Source organism: Schistocerca piceifrons, chromosome 11, assembly GCF_021461385.2.
Source record: "Schistocerca piceifrons isolate TAMUIC-IGC-003096 chromosome 11, iqSchPice1.1, whole genome shotgun sequence".
NCBI classification, from domain to species: Eukaryota; Metazoa; Arthropoda; class Insecta; order Orthoptera; family Acrididae; genus Schistocerca; species Schistocerca piceifrons.
Window position 1 is genome coordinate 27,131,473 of NC_060148.1, and position 22,695 is coordinate 27,154,167.

General features: G+C 44.6%; 1 protein-coding gene across 1 annotated transcript in view; it reads left to right on the plus strand.

The window, feature by feature from the left end:
• Window positions 1-22,695, plus strand: part of LOC124720138 (poly [ADP-ribose] polymerase tankyrase-like) — a 57,134-nt gene that overhangs the window by 28,729 nt on the left and 5,710 nt on the right. Inside the window, exon 2 of the mRNA XM_047245438.1 lies at window positions 16,492-17,065. Within this exon, the coding sequence (XP_047101394.1) occupies window positions 16,503-17,065 (563 nt within the window). The 5' untranslated portion in view covers window positions 16,492-16,502. The remainder of the gene's footprint in view (window positions 1-16,491; window positions 17,066-22,695) is intronic.

Below are 22,695 nucleotides of genomic sequence, written 5' to 3' on the forward strand. Positions count from 1 at the left end.
GTTTGGTCGCTACTGTGTGACTGCTGAGAAGGCCAAGTCGGACTTCGGATCCAACTGTGCCGAGTCCTACATCTCTCCTTTCTCCGAGCGGGAGTTGGAATTGGCACTGTCTGAGACTCGTGACACTTCAACTGGTCTCGATCAAATCCGGCACTGCAGGCTTCAACATTAGCAAGCAGCGTCGGAGGAAATCCTCCTCGAATGCTTCAGTCTTATACGGCAGACAGGTAACTTTCCGAACTCGTGGAGGAAGGCAATTTTAGTACCTCTCCTCAGTTCAGGAAAGGACCACATGTGTCACAGCAGTTACAGCAGTATCAGCTTAAGGAGCTGTGTAGAAAAGATCCTGGACTGAATGGTTGACCATCGTATGATACGGTTATTGTAGACCAGGCAACTCCTTAGCCACACTCACAAGGGGAGGCCGCCAATTGTGAAATTCAGATTCGATTCACACTGCGCATAATAAAAGCTCATGGCCAGAGGAGTAATGTGGCAAAGCACCAAGATGCACTTCTCAGCCGTTGTCGAGAAAATCGACAGTTAAAAGAAACCGTTGCGGTGAAATACTCTCTACGAATAATAATTTTCTACAGCGTCGTGGCGCAGCGGTAAGCGCTCGGGTTCGTAATCCGAAGGTCGCCGGATCGAATCTCATAGCATGAGATATATATAATGATGTTCGAAGTCGCCAGTTTTTCCACGATAAACGACTTTCAACAACTTATTATATGCATAATTGTTGCAACTGATTACCGGGAATTTTTTATATATATATATATATATATATATATATATATATATATATATATAAAAAAAAGAAAGATGATGAAACTTGCCAAACAAAAGCGCTGGCAGGTCGATAGACACACAAACATACACACAAAATTCTAGCTTTCGCAACCAATGGTTGCCTCGTCAGGAAAGAGGGAAGGAGAAGGAAAGACAAAAGGATATGGGTTTTAAGGGAGAGGGTAAGGAGTCATTCCAATCCCGGGAGCGGAAAGACTTACCTTAGGGGGAAAAAAGGACAGGTATACACTCGCGCACACACACACACACATATCCATCCACACATACACAGACACAAGCAGACATTTGTAAAGGCAAAGAGTTTGGGCCGAGATGTCAGTCGGGGCGGATGTACAGAGGCAAAGATGAAGTTGAAAGACAGGTGAGGTATGAGCGGCAGCAAATTGAAATTAGAAATTAGCGGAGATTGAGGCCTGGCGGATAGCGAGAAGAAAGGATATGCTGAAGGGCAAGTTCCCATCTCCGGAGTTCTGACAGGTTGGTGTTAGTGGGAAGTATCCAGATAACCCGGACGGTGTAACACTGTGCCAAGATGTGCTGGCCGTGCACCAAGGCATGTTTAGCCACAGGGTGATCCTCATTACCAACAAACACTGTCTGCCTGTGTCCATTCATGCGAATGGACAGTTTGTGATGACCAGCAACAATTCCACTCCTGAACCCTTCTTTTATATCCATCATTGCTTCCTCGATGTACAGATTGAAGAGTAGGGGCGAAAGGCTACAGCCTTGTCTTACACCCTTCTTAATACGAGCACTTCGTTCTTGATCATCCACTCTTATTATTCCCTCTTGGTTGTTGTTCATATTGTATATGACCCGTCTCTCCCTATAGCTTACCCCTACTTTTTTCAGAATCTCGAACAACTTGCACCATTTTATATTGTTGAACGCTTTTTCCAGGTCGACAAATCCTATGAAAGTGTCCTGATTTTTCTTTAGCCTTGCTTCCATTATTAGCCGTAACGTCAGAATTGCTTCTCTCATCCCTTTACTTTTCCTAAAGCCAAACTGATCGTCACCTAGCGCATTCTCAATTTTCTTTTCCATTCTTCTGTATATTATTCTTGTAAGCAGCTTCGATGCATGAGCTGTTAAGCTGATTGTGCGATAATTCTCGCACTTGTCAGCTCTTGCCGTCTTCGGAATTGTGTGGATGATGCTTTTCCGAAAGTCAGATGGTATGTCGCCAGACTCATATATTCTACACACCAACGTGAATACTGCTTGGAAACACAGTATTCTCGCAACAACTGCATCAGTCAGGCTTTCGTGGCCACCTCTCCGTTTTCCTATGCTCTTTCCCGTCTGTGGTTTTTTAAGACCTGATTTGGTGAGATGCTGTCTGATCATTTTGAGCAGGAGAATGGTGTCCCTCAGAGCAGTGTTTTAAGTGTTACTCTCTTTGCGAAAGCCATAAATGGTATCACGTTTATGGTGAGGAGTCCTGTACAGTGCTCCTTATTTGTGGATAATTTTGCTGTTTTCTAGTCCTCCTTCAGTGTTGCAATAGCGAGCCGTCAGTTGAAACTTGTGTCTGTAATATTTAATATCTATTCCGAGAATGTCTAAGAATTACGTCAAAATATACACACCTACAAAGCGACAATGTCTGTGACGACAGTACTAAAATAATGACATGAGAATGAAGTGCGTTCTCTAATTGGTGATTAATTATTAAAATAAATTTACAACAATCTTTGAAAATGTTACCCAAAATGTAAGCTAAGCTACATAGTTCGCTGTTAGGCCATAACTGCAAGTTGCTACGACTGAAAGAATATAGAAATAGTGTGTGTTTTGGTCAAAGGGCATAAGTGTCATTGCTCTGAATTCTGTTTTTGTTTGACACAGCACATTGTTTTTAGATGGTAGAGGCGGAGAATGCAACTGCTTTGTTTACATTGGAGAAAATTTGTGTGTTTCTTGCCTGACACGTGGACTATAGTGTGGAACATATTCCGTATATCACTCTTCCTGTAATGGTACACATTTGCAATTGTAGACACTGCATCACTTAATTTTCGTCTCGCATCCTCCAGTCTCACAAAGCACAGCTTTGTTAAAGGCCATCTGATCCAAACAGTTTGTCATTTTGGCTCGTGACCTTGCGTTAGCGTTCTCGCTTCCCACGCACGGGGTCCCGGGTTCGATTCCCGGCGGAGTCAGGGATTTTCTCTGCCTCGTGATGACTGGGGGTTGGGTGTTCTTCATCATCATTGACTCGCAAATCGCCGAAGTGTCATCAACTAAAAAGGACTTGCAATACGGCGGCCGAACGTCCCCACATGGGGCCTCCTGGCCAACAATGCCACATCATCATCATCATCATCATCATCATCATCAGTGCTAATTTACAACAGCAACACTGTGGTCTTGACTTCCATATTAAGTCACAATTTGTCTCTCTTCCAAATGCTTCAGCAAGACTGAACGAGTTGCCAGACAGGAAGTGACTGCAGTAGCACAGTTCTTTATCTTGTCATACTTGCGGAACTACAGCGGGAATGAAAAAAGCCAGTATAACACTGATGTAACAGTGGCGCCTGGGTTTGTAAAGGGTGCAACCCACATTAGACTCGTACTTGCTCCAGTTTCTGATCTCTAGTGTCATCGTCGTCGTCTTCAGTCCTGAGACTGGTTTGATGCAGCTCTCCATGCTACTCTATCCTGTGCAAGCTTCATCATCATTTAACCATACAGTAAAGTGGGTAGTTAATTTATTCAACGGAGTGCTAAAGGCATCCCATGTTAGCAGTTTTTACTTGACTGAACTGCTTCTAATGTCAATGATGGGCTGGTTTTGCTTGTGGCAATATCCTGGGAGGGAACTTAAAAGTCTCAATGGAAAACAGTGTGAGATAAAATTTGCATAAAATCCTAAATATGTTGAGACTGACTGGTTGTCCTGTACAGAGGGATTTTTGTGAGTGTGAGCAGTTGCGGAACCCATCAGGCAGCATGGCCTTAAAAATATTCAAAATGTGGAACGCAAGACGTTGAAAATGATTTTAGCTTTTTTACTATAACCTGGATTGTGACACACTGATCTTCAAACATAACGGCCTCCACTTCTCTTGTGATTGCCATAACCAGTGCAATGCTGCTGCATTGTTGCTGTGAACTTGTAGCAATTATTGTTTCAGCATTGTTCCTCTTCAAATGCAGAAGAAATGATTTTTCTGTGTCCCAGAATTGCAGACATGTGCCTGAGGAAAAAACAAAAATTAATTATGTGACTATCTTTTTGATGTTATAATTTATTTATTTATCGTATCCAAGACATCACCATTTTACAAAAAAAAAATTATACTACAATTCAAGAGAAGCAGTTATAATACAATAATACATGGTTATAAGGTAAATTAACTACAATAATATAGAAAAGTATGTAACATATAATAAGTGCTAAGGATGCGAAACAGAGCGATTTTCATATCCCACGTGAAGCCCAATACACTGTAGCTTGAATAGCCTTGTCATTTGCTTCAAATAGATCTTGAGTCGAACACGGGTTGTTTAGTTTCCTGCAGACCAGTAGGTGTTGTGTCTTGCTGTTCTCCACACTCACAGGGCTCGTCTGCACTGATGTAGCCCCATTTTTCCAAGTTTGCTCTGCATCTCGATACGCCTGTTCGTAGTCTATTCAGGGCTTTCCAGGTCGTATATGGGAGTTCAGAGCCAGCTGTGGGTTCTTCCCTGGGGCTGTTCCCTGGTCTTCCTGGGTCCACATTGTACCACAGCTCTTCTCGTCGTGCTCTAGGCGATAAGAGTTGCTTCAGTTGTTCGTAGGAAACTCTTCCTCGATTTATGTCAGTGAGGTTGAAGATTGTATCCGAACATTGGATGCCTGGGATCTGTCTCCTGTTTATGTTTCTCGATTTCTGCGGCAGTCGTTCTTCTGATGTCTGGCGGGGCTATGCCCGTGAGGTGGTACAGCTGCTTTGTGTGAGTTGGGCGGAGGCATCCTGTCACGATGCGTCCAGTCTCATTCAATGCTATATTTACTTGTTCAGCGTGGGTGGAATTTTGCCAAACGGGTGCCGAGTACTCCGCAGTGGAGAAACATGAAGCTAAAGCTGACGTGCGGAGAACTGTAGGTTGCGCTCCCCATCTGCTATTTGTTAGCTTGCGGATTATGTTGTTCCTGGCACTCACTTTCATCTTTGTGGCCAAACAGTGTTCCTTGTAGGTGAGAGCACGGTCAAGTTTAATCCCAAGATATTTTGGTGTGTCGCAGTGAGATAGATGTTGTCCCTTCCAGCTTATGTTGAGTTTCCTCCTTGCTTCCTTGATGTTATAATTATAACTTTGACATACACCTTGTCTGCAGGAGCAATGATTTATATTTTATTCCAATAATGTAAGCACTCTGATGCTCTGCACCTTCATTTTTTAATCATATGTTAGCAATATAATGAATATTATTAAAGACTGTAAAATGTCGCATCACCTTTGAGTCTTAGCTCCATTCATACAGCAAGGGAAAAAATCATGGTTTATAAATACTAAGTTTAGCAATGATAAAACTGTGATAAATGTTTTGGTCCACAACGTATTTAGGCCCCCCCTGCGGGTCCGGGGATTAGAATAGGCCCGCGGTATTCCTGCCTGTTGTACGAGGCGACTAAAAGGAGTTTCAACCGTTTCGGCCTTCCATGTGATGGTCCCCCTTGGGGTTTGACCTCCATTTTTCAAAATTCTACAGAAGTACGAGCCTTTTGGGGAAGGACACCTTACATGGTGTACCACTGGTCCTAAGTGCACTAAGACCTTGGCACTCAGCATTGCACTGGCGTTGTAACCATACCCACTATTCCTCAAATTGGGCCTCAACGCGTGATGGGTTGTCCAAGTTACGCCCATAGTGCATCTCCATCTGCACCAGCGATCATGATGGACTTTCCATGGCACCAGAAATCCAGCACGGTAGCCAGCCCGTTGTGGTGGGGTCGTCATGTACCCTCTAGGTTGTAGCCCCCTGACAACACAGGGATCGTACTGCCGATACCTGAGCTGCACCCTCCCCACGTCGGCCAAGGAGTAGATGCCCGTCTCCTTGGGGCATCAGGACTCCCGGCAATGGTCATCCTGCCAGGTGGCCCTTGCTGAGGCTGGGTGGCGCCCGTGGGGAGAGCCCCTGGTCGGAGTGGGTGGTATCGGGGCGGACGTTTCGCAGATGAAACGTCAACACGTATCAGGTCGCTCTGCGGCAGTCTTTCAAAAGAAAAGGTACCGTTTCTAGTTCTGGTTCTCCTGCCCTTTCCCCCTTGGCCACTCTATGGGAGGAGGGACAGGCCCGCCGGCTTGGGGCGAAATACTTCCCCCGCTATTTGGTCTGTTCTCGAACCGATGGGGGGACGTTCGCCACCTCCAAGCCCATGTTCTTTGTTCAGCACATTGAGGACGTCTTCGGGGAAATCGAGGCTCTCAGCAAAATGCAATCCGGGTCCGTTCTTATCAAGACCACCTCCGCCACACAGTCGGCGGCGCTCCAGGCGTGCGACCGCCTAGGGGACATCCCAGTATCCATTGTCCCACATCTGGCACTAAATAGGACGCAGGGGGTTATTTTTCATCCGGCGAGTCCAGCGTGGCCCCAAAGACCGTCGCATCGACACCGGGGCCTTTATCCTCGCCTTCGAGGGGGACGTTCTCCCGGAGAAGGTGAAGGTGATGTGCTACCGGTGTGACGTGCGACCTTACGTCCCGCCTCCTATGCGCTGTTTTAGATGTTTGCGCTTTGGGCACATGTCATCACGGTGTGAGGCTGAGCCCCTTTGTGGCGATTGTGGACGTCCTCTTCGTGAGGAACATACATGCACCCCACCACCTCGGTGTGTTAATTGTCCTGGCATCCACTCGCCGAGATCCTCAGACTGCCCCGCATATCAGAAGGAGAAAAAGATACAAGAAATCAAAACTTTGGATCGGCTCTCTTATTCTGAGGCCCGGAAGAAGTACGACCGCCTCCATCCCGTGTCATTGACCACTTCGTTCGCCTCAGTTGTGTCGACTCCTTCCGCGGTATCCTCACCCCTATCCTGACCCCCCCTCCGCCTCCTCCGCCCATCAGGGGGCTCTGCCTCCGCCTCCCAAATCCCTCCCTTCCAAATCCTCCTCCCCCGTGGCCCCTACCCCCTCTGCCCCAGGGGCCACCCTTCCTCCTCCTCCTCCTCCTCCTCCTCCTCCCCACCTGAGAAGCGATCCTCTTCTCAGGCGTCCATCGGGGCAACGTTCCGGACCCCAGCTTCCGAGGTCCGGCGTTCCAAAACGGACCCCGCGCGTGAGGACCTTCTTCGGGTCCAGCCCACCATCCCTGTGCCTCCTCGGCCTTCCAAGAAAGCCTCCAAGAAGAAGTCTCTATCCCCCTCTCCACCCCGGCGTGTTTCGTCTGACGCTCCATCCGTGAGTCGCTGCTCCCGGCCGTCCTCAGTTTTGCCGGGACGCTCTGCTGCCAGGCGCTCCGCCGGCCTTTCGTCGGCAAATGATGCGGCCCCTCCTACACAACCAGGGACAGCGGCCGCGGCTGGCGACGAGTCGATGGAACCGGATCCGCCTCCTGTCGGTTGTAGCGTTGTTCCCTCGCAACCTGGCCCTCCGCGGCCGTCGAGGTGACCAGCTCTTCCCCCGTCTCGTTCCCCCAACCTTTTGACGAGCGATGGCGTTGTTTCATTGGAACATAAGAGGTATTCGATCTAATCGGGAGGAATTACAACTGCTCCTCCGCCTGCACTGTCCGCTCGTCCTTGGTCTCCAGGAAACCAAGTTGCGCCCGACTGACTGTATTGCCTTTACCCACTATACCTCGGAGCGGTATGACCTCACCCCTGTGGACGGTATCCCAGCTCATGGTGGGGTCATGTTGCTCGTTCGGGACGATGTTTATTACCATCCCATCCCATTGACCACCCCACTCCAAGCAATAGCTGTCCGCATTACTCTTTCTGCTTTTACTTTTTCGGTTTGTACCATCTACACTCCACCGTCATCTGCTGTTAGTCGGGCTGACATGATGCACCTGATCGTTCAGCTTCCCCCGCCATTCTTATTGTTTGGCGACTTCAATGCCCATCATCCCCTTTGGGGCTCTCCTGCATCCTGTCAAAGAGGCTCACTCTTGGCGGATGTCTTCAAGCATCTCAATCTTGCCTGCCTCAATACCGGCGCCCCGACTTTCCTCTCGGACTCTACTCATACCTACTCCCACTTGGACCTCTCGATCTGTTCTACCACTCTTGCCTGTCGGTTTGAGTGGTATGTCCTTTCTGACACCTATTCGAGCGATCACTTCCCCTGTGTTGTTCGTCTCCTGCACCACACCCCATCCCCACGTCCTTCGAGCTGGAACATACTGAAAGCTGACTGGGGACTTTACTCCTCCCTGGCGACCTTTCCGGACCACGATTTTCCCAGTTGTGACAGTCAGGTCGAATACCTCACGGCTGTTATCATCAATACTGCCGAACGTTCCATTCCTCGTACTACTTCTTCTTCACTTCGCGTTTCCGTCCCCTGGTGGAACGAGGCTTGTAGGGACGCTATCCGTGCTCGACGACGTGCTTTACGCACCTTTCGCCGCCATCCTACGTTGGCGAATTGTATTGAATACAAACGACTCCGAGCGCAAAGCCGTAGAGTCATCAAAGACAGCAAAAAAGCTTTTGGGCCTCTTTCACCAGCTCCTTTAACAGTTTTACTCCCTCTTCCGTCGTTTGGGGTAGCCTGCGCCGGCTGTCGGGCATTAAGGCCCACTCCTCAGTACCTGGCCTGACGTCAGGTAATGAGGTCCTTGTTGATCCTGTGGCTGTCTCCAACGCCTTTGGCCGCTTTTTCGCGGAGGTTTCAAGCTCCGCCCATTACCATCCTGCCTTCCTTCCCAGGAAAGAGGCAGAAGAGGCTCGGCGACCTTCCTTCCACTCGCTGAATCTGGAAACTTATAATGCCCCCTTTACTATGTGGGAACTCGAACGTGCGCTTGCACTGTCCCGGTCCTTTGCTCCGGGGCCAGATGCCATTCACGTTCAGATGCTGGCACACCTTTCTCCGGCGGGCAAAAGCTTCCTTCTTCGTACCTACAATCGCGTCTGGACCGAAGGTCAAGTCCCCATGCGTTGGCGTGACGCCGTTGTTGTTCCTATACCCAAACCCGGGAAGGATAGACACCTTCCTTCTAGTTACCGCCCCATTTCTCTTACAAGCTGTGTCTGTAAGGTGATGGAGCGCATGGTTAATGCTCGGTTAGTTTGGATTCTTGAATCTCGACGACTACTTACTAATGTCCAATGCGGCTTTCGTTGCCGCCGCTCCGCTGTTGACCACCTTGTGACCTTGTCGACATTCATCATGAACAACTTTTTGCGAAGGCGTCAAACGGTAGCCGTGTTCTTTGACTTGGAGAAGGCTTATGATACCTGTTGGAGAGGTGGTATCCTCCGCACTATGCACAGGTGGGGCCTACGCGGTCGCCTGCCCCTTTTTATTGATTCCTTTTTAACGGAACGAAAGTTTAGGGTACATGTGGGTTCCGTATTGTCCGACGTCTTCCTCCAGGAGAACGGAGTGCCTCAGGGCTCCGTCTTGAGAGTAGCCCTTTTTGCCATCGCGATCAATCCAATTATGGATTGCATTCCACCTAATGTCTCAGGCTCTCTCTTTGTCGATAACTTCGCGATCTACTGCAGTGCCCAGAGAACATGCCTCCTGGAGCGCTGCCTTCAGCGTTGTCTAGACAGCCTCTACTCTTGGAGCGTGGCAAATGGCTTCCGGTTCTCTGAAGAGAAGACGGTTTGTATCAACTTTTGGCGATATAAAGCGTTCCTTCCGCCATCCTTACATCTCGGTCCCGTTGTTCTCCCATTCGTGGACACAACTAAGTTTCTAGGGCTCACGTTGGACAGGAAACTGTGTTGGTCTCCACATGTCTCTTATTTGGCGTCCCGTTGTACACGTTCCCTTAATGTCCTCAGAGTTCTTAGCGGTTCATCTTGGGGAGCGGATCGCACTGTCCTGCTTCGCTTGTATCGGTCCATAGTCCAATCGAAGCTGGATTATGGGAGCTTCATCTACTCGTCTGCTCGGCCATCCCTCTTACGCCGGCTCAACTCCATCCACCATCGGGGGATACGTCTTGCGACCGGAGCCTTCTACACTAGTCCTGTCGAGAGTCTTTATGCTGAAGCTGCCGAGTTACCATTGACCTACCGGCGCGACGTACTGCTGTGTCGGTATGCCTGCCGGCTGTTGTCTATGCCCGACCACCCCTCTTACGAGTCCTTCTTCGCCGATTCTCTCGACCGTCAGTACGGGTTGTATGTGTCTGCCCTGCTGCCACCCGGAGTCCGCTTCCGTTGCTTGCTTCGACAATTGGATTTTGCCCTCCCTACCACCTTCAGAGAGGGTGAGAGCCCGACACCACCTTGGCTCCAGGCTCCGGTTCCTATTTATCTCGACCTCAGCTCACTCCCAAAGGAGGGTACTCCGGCTGCAGTGTATTGCTCACGGTTTGTCGAACTTCGTGCTTGCCGGTCACACCTTTATTTACACCGATGGCTCCAAAACTGACGACGGTGTCGGCTGTGCCTTTGTCGTCGGGGCCGCCACCTTTAAATACCGGCTCCTCGACCAATGTTCCAGCTTTATGGCCGAGCTTTTTGCTCTCCATCAGGCCGTTCAGTATGCCCGCCGCCACCGCCATTCATCGTATGTACTCTGCTCTGACTTACTCAGTGCTCTTCAGAGCCTTGGATCTCCCAATCCGGTCCATCCCTTGATTCAACGGATACAGCAGTCCCTCCATTCTTTCGCTGATAATGGTGGTTCTGTCAGCTTTCTGTGGGTTCCCGGACATGTAGGAGTGCCTGGGAATGAGGCTGCGGATGCTGCAGCCAAGGCTGCAGTCCTCCTGCCTCGGCCAGCCTCCCATTGTGTCCCGTCATCTGACGTTCGTGGGGATGTATGTAAGAGGCTTGTGTCGTTGTGGTGGGATGCTTGGTCATCCCTCCAAGGAAACAAGCTCCGGGCAGTAAAACCGCTCCCAACTGCTTGGACAACATCCTCCCGACCATCTCGGCGCGAGGAGGTCCTTCTGACCAGGTTGCGGATTGGGCATTGCCGGTTTAGCCACCGCTACCTGCTCTCCGGTGACCCAGCCCGGCAGTGCCCTTGTGGTCAGGCATTAACAGTGCGCCATGTTTTATTGTCGTGTCCCCGTTTCAGTCAATTTCGTGTTATCCTGTCCCTGCCATCTACTTTACCGGATGTTTTAGCTGATGGCGTTCGAGCAGCTGCTCGTATTCTGCGTTTTATAACTTTAACTTGCTTGTCCAAAGACATTTAACCTTTTTACTTATTTTATCTGCATCTTTGTCAGGTCCTTCTGATGTCCCCCCATCCCCTTGAGTTTTAGCGGATTCCATGTGCTCTAACACCAGTGACTGGGCGCTAATGACCTCAGCAGTTGAGCGCCCTTAAACCCTACCCAAAAAAAAAAAAAAAAAAAAAAAACGTATTTAGGCTGTGTATACTCTGAAACTGTCAAAAGTGAAGAGGGTGCCCTTACTCTTGATTTCACTAACCAAGGTAACCATTGCTCCAGATTTCTACCATTGCTTGAACTACTGGCAAGCAGAACTGACAGTTCTCTTCATTACAGGCAAACTTTTGCATGTCAAGTATTTAAACCTACCAGTGGTTGCATACGTATAGGGTAGCTGTGCAGTTTTGCTGGATCACCACTTGAAAATGCTGTTGTAGGATTTATTCTTAAAATGAGCAGCCAGATGCTTCTTTGTTGTCAGTTCAAAATTGGAAGTTCACCAATTTTTAATTGTGTGCTTAAGACCTTTACCGGTGATGACCAGATCTCTTACAGTATCTAATATCTACAAACAGGTAGTTAGTGCTGACACATGCAGAGCTCAATAGTTCTCATCTTCTCATAAAGTAAAAGAGCACACAGTACAGATGAAGTGATCAAAGGTTGCTTCACACACTATTTTGTAAATACAGCTCACAACAGTTAATATAACCGCCAACAGTCCTCAGCTAAACCGAAATTATACATTTTAATGACTATTTATACCCATTCAGTCCTTGTTAGACAAATATAACTTTTAGCACTGGCTAAATTGAACAAAAGCAAAGGCAAAATCAGAACTGGTGCAGCCACTGAAAAGCGTGTGCTTTAGCCTTATAAACACTAGCTTTAGGATATTGTTCAACTTCATTAATTTACACTACTGGCCATTAAAATTGCTACACCAAGAAGAAATGCAGATGATAAACGGGTATTCATTGGACAAATATATTATACTAGAGCTGACATGTGATTACATTTTCACGCAATTTGGGTGCATAGATCCTGGCAAATCAGTACCCAGAACCACCACCTCTGGCCGCAATAATGGCCTCGATACGCCTGGGGATTGAGTCAAACAGAACTTGGATGGCGCGTACAGGTACAACTGCCCATGCAGCTTCAACACGATATCACAGTTCAACAGTAGTGACTGGCGTACTGTGACGAGTCAGTTGCTTGGTCACCACCATTGACCATACGGTTTCAATTGGTGAGAGATCTGGAGAATGTGCTGGCCAGGGCAGCAGTCGAGTATTTTCTGTATCCAGAAAGACCCGTACAGGACCTGCAACATGCGGTCGTGCATTATCCTGCTGAAATGTAGGCTTTCGCAGGGATCGAATGAAGGGTAGAGCCACGGGTCGCAACACATCTGAAATGTAATGTCCACTGTTCAAAGTGCCGTCAATGTAAACAAGAGGTAACAGGGATGTGTAAACAATGGCACCCCATACCATCACACCAGGTGATACGCCAGTATGGCGATGATGAATACACGCTTCCAATGTGCGGTCACCACAATGTCGCCAAACACGGATGCGACCATGATGATGCTGTAAACAGAACCTGGATTCATCTGAAAAAATGACATTTTGCCATTCGTGCACCCAGGTTCATCGTCGAGTACACCATCACAGGCGCTCCTGTCTGTGATTCAGCATCAAGGGTAACCACAACTACAGCCACAGTCTCAGAACTGCAAACATCGTCAAACTGTTCATGCAGATGGTTGTTGTCTTGCAAACGTCCCCATCTGTTGACTCGGGGATCGAGACGTGGCTGCATGATCCGTTAGAGCCATGCAGATAAGATGCCTGTCATCTCGACTGCTAGTGATACGAGGCCGTTGGGATCCAGCACGGCGTTCTGTATTACCCTCCTGAACCCACCGATTCCATATTCTGCTAACAGTCATTGGATCTCGACCAACACGAGCAGCAATGTCGCGATATGATAAACTGCAATTGCGATAGGCTACAATCCGACCTTTATGAAAGTCAGAAACGTGATCGTACGCATTTCTCCTCCTTACATGAGGCATCACAACAACATTTCACCAGGCATCGCCGGTCAACTGCTGTTCGTGTATGAGAAATCGGTTGGAAACTTTCCTCATGTCAGCACGTTGTAGGTGTCGCCACCGGTGCCAACCTTGTGTGAATGCTCTGAAAAGCTAATCATTTACATATCACAGCATCTTCTTCCTGTTGGTTAAATTTCGTGTCTGTAGCAGGTCATCTTCGTGGTGTAGCAATTTTAATGGCCGGTGGTGTATAATAGTTTGTAAATTCTATAGCTAAGAATGTCTGCCTTTCACTGGCTGACAAGTTTATTATTATATTTTGTTTATACATTATTGCTCTTGAGCTGCATTTATCGACATATGCAATACTAATTTGTGCTCACACAGTTGGGAGTTTGATTTATGACCATAGGAACCATCTTGTAGACAGAAATTGTCATTGAAAATTTAGTAATTTTTAATGAGTGACTCTTGCTCATCAAAACAAGTGTCACTGGATTCGGAAAAATCAGGAGATCAAAAGCATATCAACAGATACCCGAAACTTGATGGTTTGGCTATAATTGGCACTGAAAGTTAAGTCCAGATGAAATCTTTAATTATCAAATGGAAAAAATGTGCGTTGCATTGTTTCGAGCCCTGTCCATACCTCCAAGTTTCGTCAAGGTTGTTTGTTTACATCCGAGAATGTTCCCTTTTGAGCAAAATACAGCAGTCAAAACCACTGCATTTCAATAGCTATATCGGTGACTTTGACCAGATATGGACTACCTAAAGAAACTTGTTAATTCTCTTCCTCGATGTCTCGTGAAGGTGACTAAATTTTGTCTAATGTGCTTAGGTGAGAGAGAGAGAGAGAGAGAGAGAGAGAGAGAGAGAGAGAGAGAGAGAGAGAGAGAGAGAGAGAGAGAGAATATCTTAACTGTAAGCTCTTTCTAGCAGTGAAAGAACTTAAATAGTTAAAATTTGAAAATTGTGAAATTTTTGTAATAGAATGAGAAAACAGTGCCCAAATTGATTTCTCACACCATTACACAATGCAATAGTAACGTGAATGTTACTGCAGAATGGACATAAATCACTCTGAACTTAGGAAGTGGTGTGGTTGACTAAATTTTTGCACATGTAAATAAATACAACTTTCATGTTTCTTTGATTTTGGACAGAAATACGGCCTCACACCTAGAGACTAACAATTGGTCATGTGTGAGTAGGATTCATGTACTGAGGGTTCTATGCAAACTTAATTATACATACATAAGAATCGCAACGATGTTTGTGTGTTATTGATATTGAAACTGGCAACATATTAATCCTGGAAATTCAAAGACCGTGTCAAATTCTGTACAGTAGTCCTCAGGCCAGCCCAGGCGTACAAAAAGAAGTGAGCAGGGGACTAAAGTCTATACATGTAGAGAGAGATGATTTAATAAAACATTTTTTATTTTCCATCCTGGAAGATACAAACTGTGTGCAAAGGATTTTCTTTTGAAAATGTATGTGGTAGATATTGATATTATACTCAAAAATTAGAGCAGAAACTTGACTTGGCAGTCTTGCAAGGCCCAGAATTGTTTTAGAACTGACTTTGTGTTTGTGGCAAGAATTTAGAGCCATATTGACTGCTAATCGACTGAGTCGGTTTCAAAATCCTTTACGTATATGGAAACCTTTTTGTGTATGTTAAGTACAAAACAAGGTGACGCCCAGGGCTGATAAGTAGTCTTCACTGAGGTGTCTTCAGGCTTGGACACTTCTTAGCAGGTACAGAGTATTAAGTGTTAAGCGGTACTGGAGCACATGAGACAGTTTCAAGGAAAGAAATTTCTTATTTGATCTAATTTCCTCAGTGCACAACAAGCACCAAAAGTTACGAACCTGGCAGAGAAAACAACTTAGAACGTAGACCCCTCTTGGTGTTTCACAGCAGAAGCAGTGTGTATCACACTGCAGAGTGTGGAGATAAGTGCGAATATGGGGAAAATGAGTGAGCAAGTATCACAGCTGAAAAGCTTACAGGAAAGCCACAGTGTGGCGGTTACCTGTGGGCTCGCATCTCGCTGTCGAGTCGGGCAGGAGTGGCTGGCAGTGAGAGGCGACAAGCTGTGCTCGAGGAAACCAACTCTGTGATGTACCTCACACCAGTCGCTCGACGGCACAGTCACCTCGAACTGTCTCTGATTTGTATACTGTGTATAAATGCGTGGCTTTATATTTGTCCTTGCGCTTGCCACAGCCCCTGTAGGCTGTGGTGGTTGTGCCACATTTTAATACTGTATTTCATATCCTTACAAGATGATAGCATTAAACTTGACTGGTGACCTGTGCTCTGTATTGGATGACAATGAGTGGAATGTAGAGGAGGATGAAAATTGGAGTGTAGGCTTTCTCAATGAACTTCCTTGATAAAATATTCTTAAGTTATCAGCCAAGTTGTGGTATCGTGTTGCTGCAACGTTTTGACGAGTTTCCTACTTGTCATCCTCAGGTGAAGATGACGAATGGAAAACTAGAAATACTGCAGTAGCACAACACCACAACTTGGCTAATTATCAGAGATTTCTTAAAACGTCTAAAATGTGGGTCATCTGGATCACGGACTAAGCCCATAGACTGGAGAGTTTAGTGTCACCAAGTGGTGGACTCCTCCTCTTTTCGTGCAGTGATGATCCAGCCACATGCATCTTTTTTTTTTTTTTTCAGTCACTGCTTCATTAACTTGATTCCCTATTTTAAGCATTTTAGGTACTGTCGTACATAAGTTTTGGGGTAGGGTGAGGGTGAAGGTGCTTAACTTTTCAGACTTTTTAACTACACCTGTCTTATCAAATTTAGTATGTACATAGGGGTTGCACTGTCTTGCACCAAACAGTCCTGTTGTCATCACGCCAAAAATAACTATTGATGTACTTTCTTTTTCTACAACAGTAAACAATGTTTCATTATGCATTGTTATGCACAATATTTGAGATAAAGCCTTTTCTTGGAATGAATCCTGACATGTCCAGAAGCAGTTCTGATCATGGCTCTGAAGGATAATTGTTTCAGTTTCTTTATACAAGTGATTCAACAGTGAAGTCGGGATCTGTACAGTGCTGGAATAATTTAGTCATTTCACGGTTTAAGAAGTAAGAGGACAGAAAGGCAAGTAGCTGCGGCTAACTTACAAACAACAGTTCTGCTAAAGAAGGACAAATGATGGTTGGTGAAATTAGGACAAATTAGGTGTATTAAGAGAGAAGGATTTACTGTTTAGTTACCTTTGAAAATTGAAACTACGTCGTACGTGTTTCAGGAGGTACTGCAATGGCAGCGAGAAACTCTAAGGACGGCAGTTTCGCGAGTGACATGTGTGCTCTGCTAACCTCTCGCGAGGGTGCGGACGTGACTCTGGTGGTCGGTGCCTCGCAGCTGCCGGCGCACAGTCTCGTCTTAGCAGCGAGGAGCCCCGTCTTCGCCGCCATGTTGCGGAACGACACGAAAGAAGCCGGCAGCCGCCAAATTGAGATAACCGACGTGCGGGAAGATGTGTTGTGGCAGTTGCTGTGTTTCGTGTATACTGACACAGTTCCGAAACTGGGAAGAATGGCAGCGGAACTGTTAGGTGCTGCCGATAAGTACGACCTGCCGTTGCTCAAAAAGAGGTGCGAGGAGCAGCTGGCGCAGGGCCTGAGTGTGGACAACGCTGCCGCCACCTCACTCCTCGCCGTGCTGCACTCGTGTCCGGAGCTCAGAAGTGCCACCGTGGACTTCATAGTGAGGCACCCTGAGGTGATGACCTCTGACGGCTGGATAAAAGTGCTGCGGAACAATGCAGAGGCTGCAGCTCAAATTTGCAGTCTGGTGGCGGCGGCAACACCGAAAAACAGGTCTGAGCACCTCTGTGTGTGTGTGTGTGTGTGTGTGTGTGTGTGTGTGTGTGTGTTTGAAAAATTACAAATAATAATCTTACCTTTTTTTAAAAAAATTCTTCCAAAGACAAACATTGCACAAGTGGTGTTTCCCTGTCGATACAGTTCCCCACAGTCGTTTAATGAACAAACTAAGAGCATATGGACTATCAGACCAATTGTGTGATTGGATTGAAGAGTTCCTAGATAACAGAACGCAGCATGTCATTCTCAAAGGAGAGAAGTCTTCCGAAGTAAGTGTGATTTCAGGTGTGGCGCAGGGGAGTGTCGTAGAATCGTTGCTATTCACAATATACATAAATGACCTTGTGGATTACATCGGAAGTTCACTGAGGCTTTTTGCAGATGATGCTGTGGTGTATCGAGAGGTTGTAACAATGGAAAATTGTACTGAAATGCAGGAGGATCTGCAGCAAATTGACGCACGGTGCAGGGAATGGCAATTGAATCTCAATGTAGACAAGTGTAATGTGCTGTGAATACGTAGAAAGATAGATCCCTTATCATTTAGCTACAATATAGCAGGTCAGCAACTGGAAGCAGTTAATTCCATAAATTATCTGGGAGTACGCATTAGGAGTGATTTAAAATGGAATGATCATATAAAATTAATCGTCGGTAAAGCAGATGCCAGACTGAGATTCATTGGAAGAATCCTAAGCAAACGCAGTCCGAAAACAAAGGAAGTAGGTTACAGCACACTTGTTCGCCCACTGCTCGAATACTGCTCAGCAGTGTGGGTTCCGTACCAGACAGGGTTGATAGAAGAGATAGAGAAGATCCAACGGAGAGCAGCCCTCTTCGTTACAGGATCATTTAGTAATCGCGAAAGCATTACGAAGATAATAGATAAACTCCAGTGCAAGACTCTGCAGGAGAGATGCTCAGTAGCTCGGTACGGGCTTTTGTTGAAGTTTCGAGAACGTACCTTCACCGAAGAGTCAAACAGTATATTGCTCCCTCCTACGTATATCTCGTGAAGAGACCTTGAGGATAAAATCAGAGAGATTAGAGCCCACACAGAAGCATACAGACAATCCTTCTTTCCACGAACAATACGAGACTGGAATAGAAGGGAGAACCGATAGAGGTACTCAAGGTACCCTCCGCCACACACCGCCAGGTGGCTTGCGGAGTATGGATGTAGATGTAGATATATGTTTGTGCAGATGTATTTAATTCCTGGACATAAAAATGTCAGCCTACACACAATATTATCACAATTATAAATGAAATAATTAATACAATAGCCCCAAAATATAGTAAATATGGTTTATGTCTTTGGAAGTTCCTAATTAACATGATAGCCCTTGAAATGTGCAGCAAATTTTAAAGGTCCCCTTTACTCCATAGAAATACGAGCACTTGGTTTTCTGTCTACGAGGTGCAACAATAAAGTAATGAGACTGATGTGAAAAAAAATATTGCTTAACGTTTTAGTCAAGTTTAGTGCTCTCCTTCAAAGTAGTTCCCTTCTGGTTCTACACATTTTTTCCAACGCTTCTGCCATTGATGGTAACATTTCTGGACTTACATTTTGTAATAGCCTCAAAGACCCTAGTCACCTTTTTGGCCATCTTGTGTTGTTTGAAAATAGTGTCCCTTGACCGCCATTTTGACTCTTGGAAATAGAAAAAAAGTCACATGGAGTGATACCTGGTGAATAAGGTGGCCATGATAGTACTGAAATTTGTTTTGAGGTTAAAAATTGCTATACTGACAGAGTAGTATGGGATGGCGCTGTATCGTAATGCAGAATCCAATTATCAGCAATGTTGGCACGGGCATGAAGAACTCTTTTACGAAGTCTTTCTCAAATTTCTTTGTAGTAATATTGGTTAACTGTTTGTCCAGGAGGCACCCACTCTTTATGAACAATTCCCATGGAATTGGAGGTTGATGGTCATCCACTGTGGTCTTCATCTTCAACATTCATTCTGCCTTCACTAAACGTTTTATGCCAATGAAAAACTTGAGCTCTTGACATAACCTCCTCTCCAAAAGCCTTCTGAAGTTTACCATAAGTTGTCGTCACGTTTTCACCCAATTTAACGCAAAATGAAATGGCTACTGTTGCACAGTATTATGCGGTTTGATTTCAGTGATGAGAGAGACAAACACATGTTAACGTATTAAAGCACAACCCACGACTGAGCAGTTACATCGATGTACCACTTGGTCTAGAAGCAGCTTATAGACATATGAACCAGAATCCCCCATTGGAAACGCCACTAAAAGCAAATATCTTGGTTTAGGATCATCAAAATTTGTCACCATTGTTACCTTCCTCTTTAACCGATTCATCCAACGAATCTTTAGTGGAATACTGTTTGTCTTCGTCACAGTCAATGGAATCCTGGAACACTGACTGTTTTTTTTTACCTATTGTTTTTCATGGTTTCGTTTTCTTCATTTCTTGGTTAACACATGATGAAAGATTTCTTCAGTTGGCTGAGATGTTCTGCCTTCAGTACTGGCAACACACTTTCCTGTCGTTTTCCCGTGTTTTGCCGTCCCCCCCCCCCCCCCCCCCCACATTGTTTTCCCCTTTTGTTTTGCGATTTTTCATATCTCATGCCCTGGAACACTTTTATGACTGCTTCTCCCATTACTGTGGGTGTGGTCTGAAGTTCTGGAGACTCTACCATACCAGACTGTGATGATGGTAGTTTATTAAGGACTTTCTGTGGCTCAAACAGAGAAATTGCACTAACTCAGAATCCAGACTTCAAGCTAGCAGCTGCATTACAATGGATGGTCTCCATCAACTCACAAATAAGAGCAGGAAAATTGTCCTTTGGAATTGAATTTGGTCTTCTGTCTGCTTTCTGGTGCCATTTTGACAATGCTGCCATTTTGACAGTGCTGCTCTACATGCCATTTAAAGGGTCTTAAAATGCCACATCCAGAGGTTGTAGCTAATGTGTGGGATTTGGATGGAGACAGATGAATTTAGTTTTGTGCTCCTTCCCCATTTTCAGCACCTCTGATGAAAGACAGATTGTCACCCAGCACTGCTTTAACTCCTTGTTGGCTGTCCCAAGGTATCACGGTAGTATGGAGCCAGTCTTTGAACGTCACTTCATCGAACTACCCAGACTTCGTCCTGTTACATCTGTTCCCTTAGGCCCTCCTTGTGTCAAAGTATCCCACATATGTTCAGATTTGTAAACGACATATGCATGTAGGAGTTCGCCATCGATTGCATCGGCAAACATAGCACTCATTACTGATTTAGAAGAGTTCATTATTCTCTCCAGATACTCATTTGAGAATACACACTTTTCCATCCCGTTTATCCGACAGATTGGTTTCATCGTAATTTAGGATGTTAGGCTGATCCCTTGTAGAGTCTTTTCAAGGTTTTCAAAATAATTCTTAACTGTATCAATATCAATGTGAAACATAAATAAGAAAAAATTAATAATTTTGAGCAGAGAAAATAAGAATTTCTTCATGAAACAGAAAACAGCATAAAATTGTCAGGTGTGTTTTATGAAATTCTCATTGACAGCATGGCATTTTTATGATACAAACCGCCTGTCGTCTCTTCTCTGGAGAAACTCTTTTTGAACATGTTTGCATTCCGTTTTTTCTTTCCAGGTGAAAGTATAGCTAATACCTGAGTTTCAAATTTTGTAGATAGAAATCCCGACTCTGAAACAGTAATGAAGTGTTCTGTAATGATTTTCACGTGTGTCTTCCCATTATATGGTACCCCTCGGTAGTTTGTGGAATTCTGTACTTCTTTACATTTGTAACTGATAATGCTTTTGACTTTTGTCTTAAACTGCTTTAGAAAATACGGACTTTTCCATCACCCACTAAGTTACAGATAAAACTGACAATGAAAGTACAGAAATATTGGGAAGACAGTGGTTTCCACGCCAGCAAAAAATTGTGCCATAACTAGTGCAGGGTCATCCCATGTCAAGTCACCCAGGCCTTGACACCAACCATGTCAGATTTTGATGAAACTTGGTACATTTACTTCTTTTATCATCCTGAAAGCACTTGTAAAATTTTTTTGCTCTATCTATTAGTTTTTTTATATAAATTTTTAAAGTTTTTAGATTTGGCGTTGTTTCAGCAGTCGGAAATCGTAACTTAAACGTGTCCTCGCAACTAAAAAAATTTGTATGTTAAAGAATACTCAAGATATCAGTATGAAATTTTGGAATAAGTTTGTGTATTATATCTAAATGTTAAAAAAATTACCATAAAGATATATTAAAATCTTCCAAATAAAAAAAATTACAAGTAGTTGCTGGTTTTTTTTTTTTTTTTTTTTTTACAAAAACTGCAATATCTAGAGTCTCAGACCTGATAGAAAGCTCAAATTTGTTTTAAAATACTCTTAATTGTATAGGCTATTAGAGAAAAGAAAAATTATGATGGCATTTTAACCTGTTCAATAGTTATCTAATTTTTAAAATAATATTAATTATATTTTAAAAATAAAAAGTACCAAGTGACTTAGACACCAAAAATAAGTTTTTCTCTTCTTGGAGTAACAATGTATGCTTGGATTTTGTTTTGTTATTCCTGTGTTTTGAAGTAAAAAATTATTACAGTATTAAATAGTGCTTGGATAGTATCTTATTAAGTTTATTCGAACTTTCAGTAAGTACTGTTACTTAGTTTACAGTGATTCTTTTCCAATATCCTATAAAAGTAACCAGAACAGTAATCAGACCAAAAGTGAAATCAGTATGTCAGATATTCAAATCTGTAGTGTAGGGCTATTTAAAAAATCTGACTGTTTCCAAACAACCTACACACCTTCAAAAAAGTTAAAAGTGCTACCTGAATTGAGTGAGGAAGAAAAAAATTTGATCCACTTACGATCTGGAATTAATCTGTGTGAATTTAAGAATATATGTTCACACCACAGCTACTACTTTTTAAATGTTTTTGTAAAGTATCAAACAACATGTGTAGACCCACTAAAAAAAACACAAAAAGCCCATCAAGTCGTTGAGAAGTGTAGGCTTGGATCTCTCTAAACAATTACTGACAATAAATAGTAGCATAAAACCTGGACAAAAGCTTTGCTCAACATGCCGTAACTTTTGTGAGGAAAAATTAAGAGTTGAAGTCAATGAAAGTGAAACAGATGATGAAGTCATGGTTGAATTAGAATCATTGGAATCCAGAAATGAATCCCTCGTACAAACAAACATTGCTCTTGATAATTTAGGTTTAACACCGATAAAGCTTCATGGCTTGTCAGAACAAAGTAAAGGGTCTTATTTTAAAAGGAAGGTTAGTAGTATTGAAAAGACTGCAAAAAAAGGCAGTTTCAAAAGCTTTAAATATGATGCACCAAGTTCTGATGATGACGAAGAAGATAAAAGTGTGGTTGAGAAAGCAAAGGATTTTGATGTAATGATTTCTCTTATGAAAGAGAAGATGTTATCTGTTGGAGGTCTAGAAAAATCCAGATTCTGACCTTGGCTCCAGATTCTTGGAGTCGAAATAAAGTGATGAAAGAATTTAATGTAAGTGAGTACATGGTATGACAAGCTAGAAAGCTAAAATCTGAAAAGGGGTATTTTGGAAACTCCTGGTCCAAAAAAAGGTAAAAC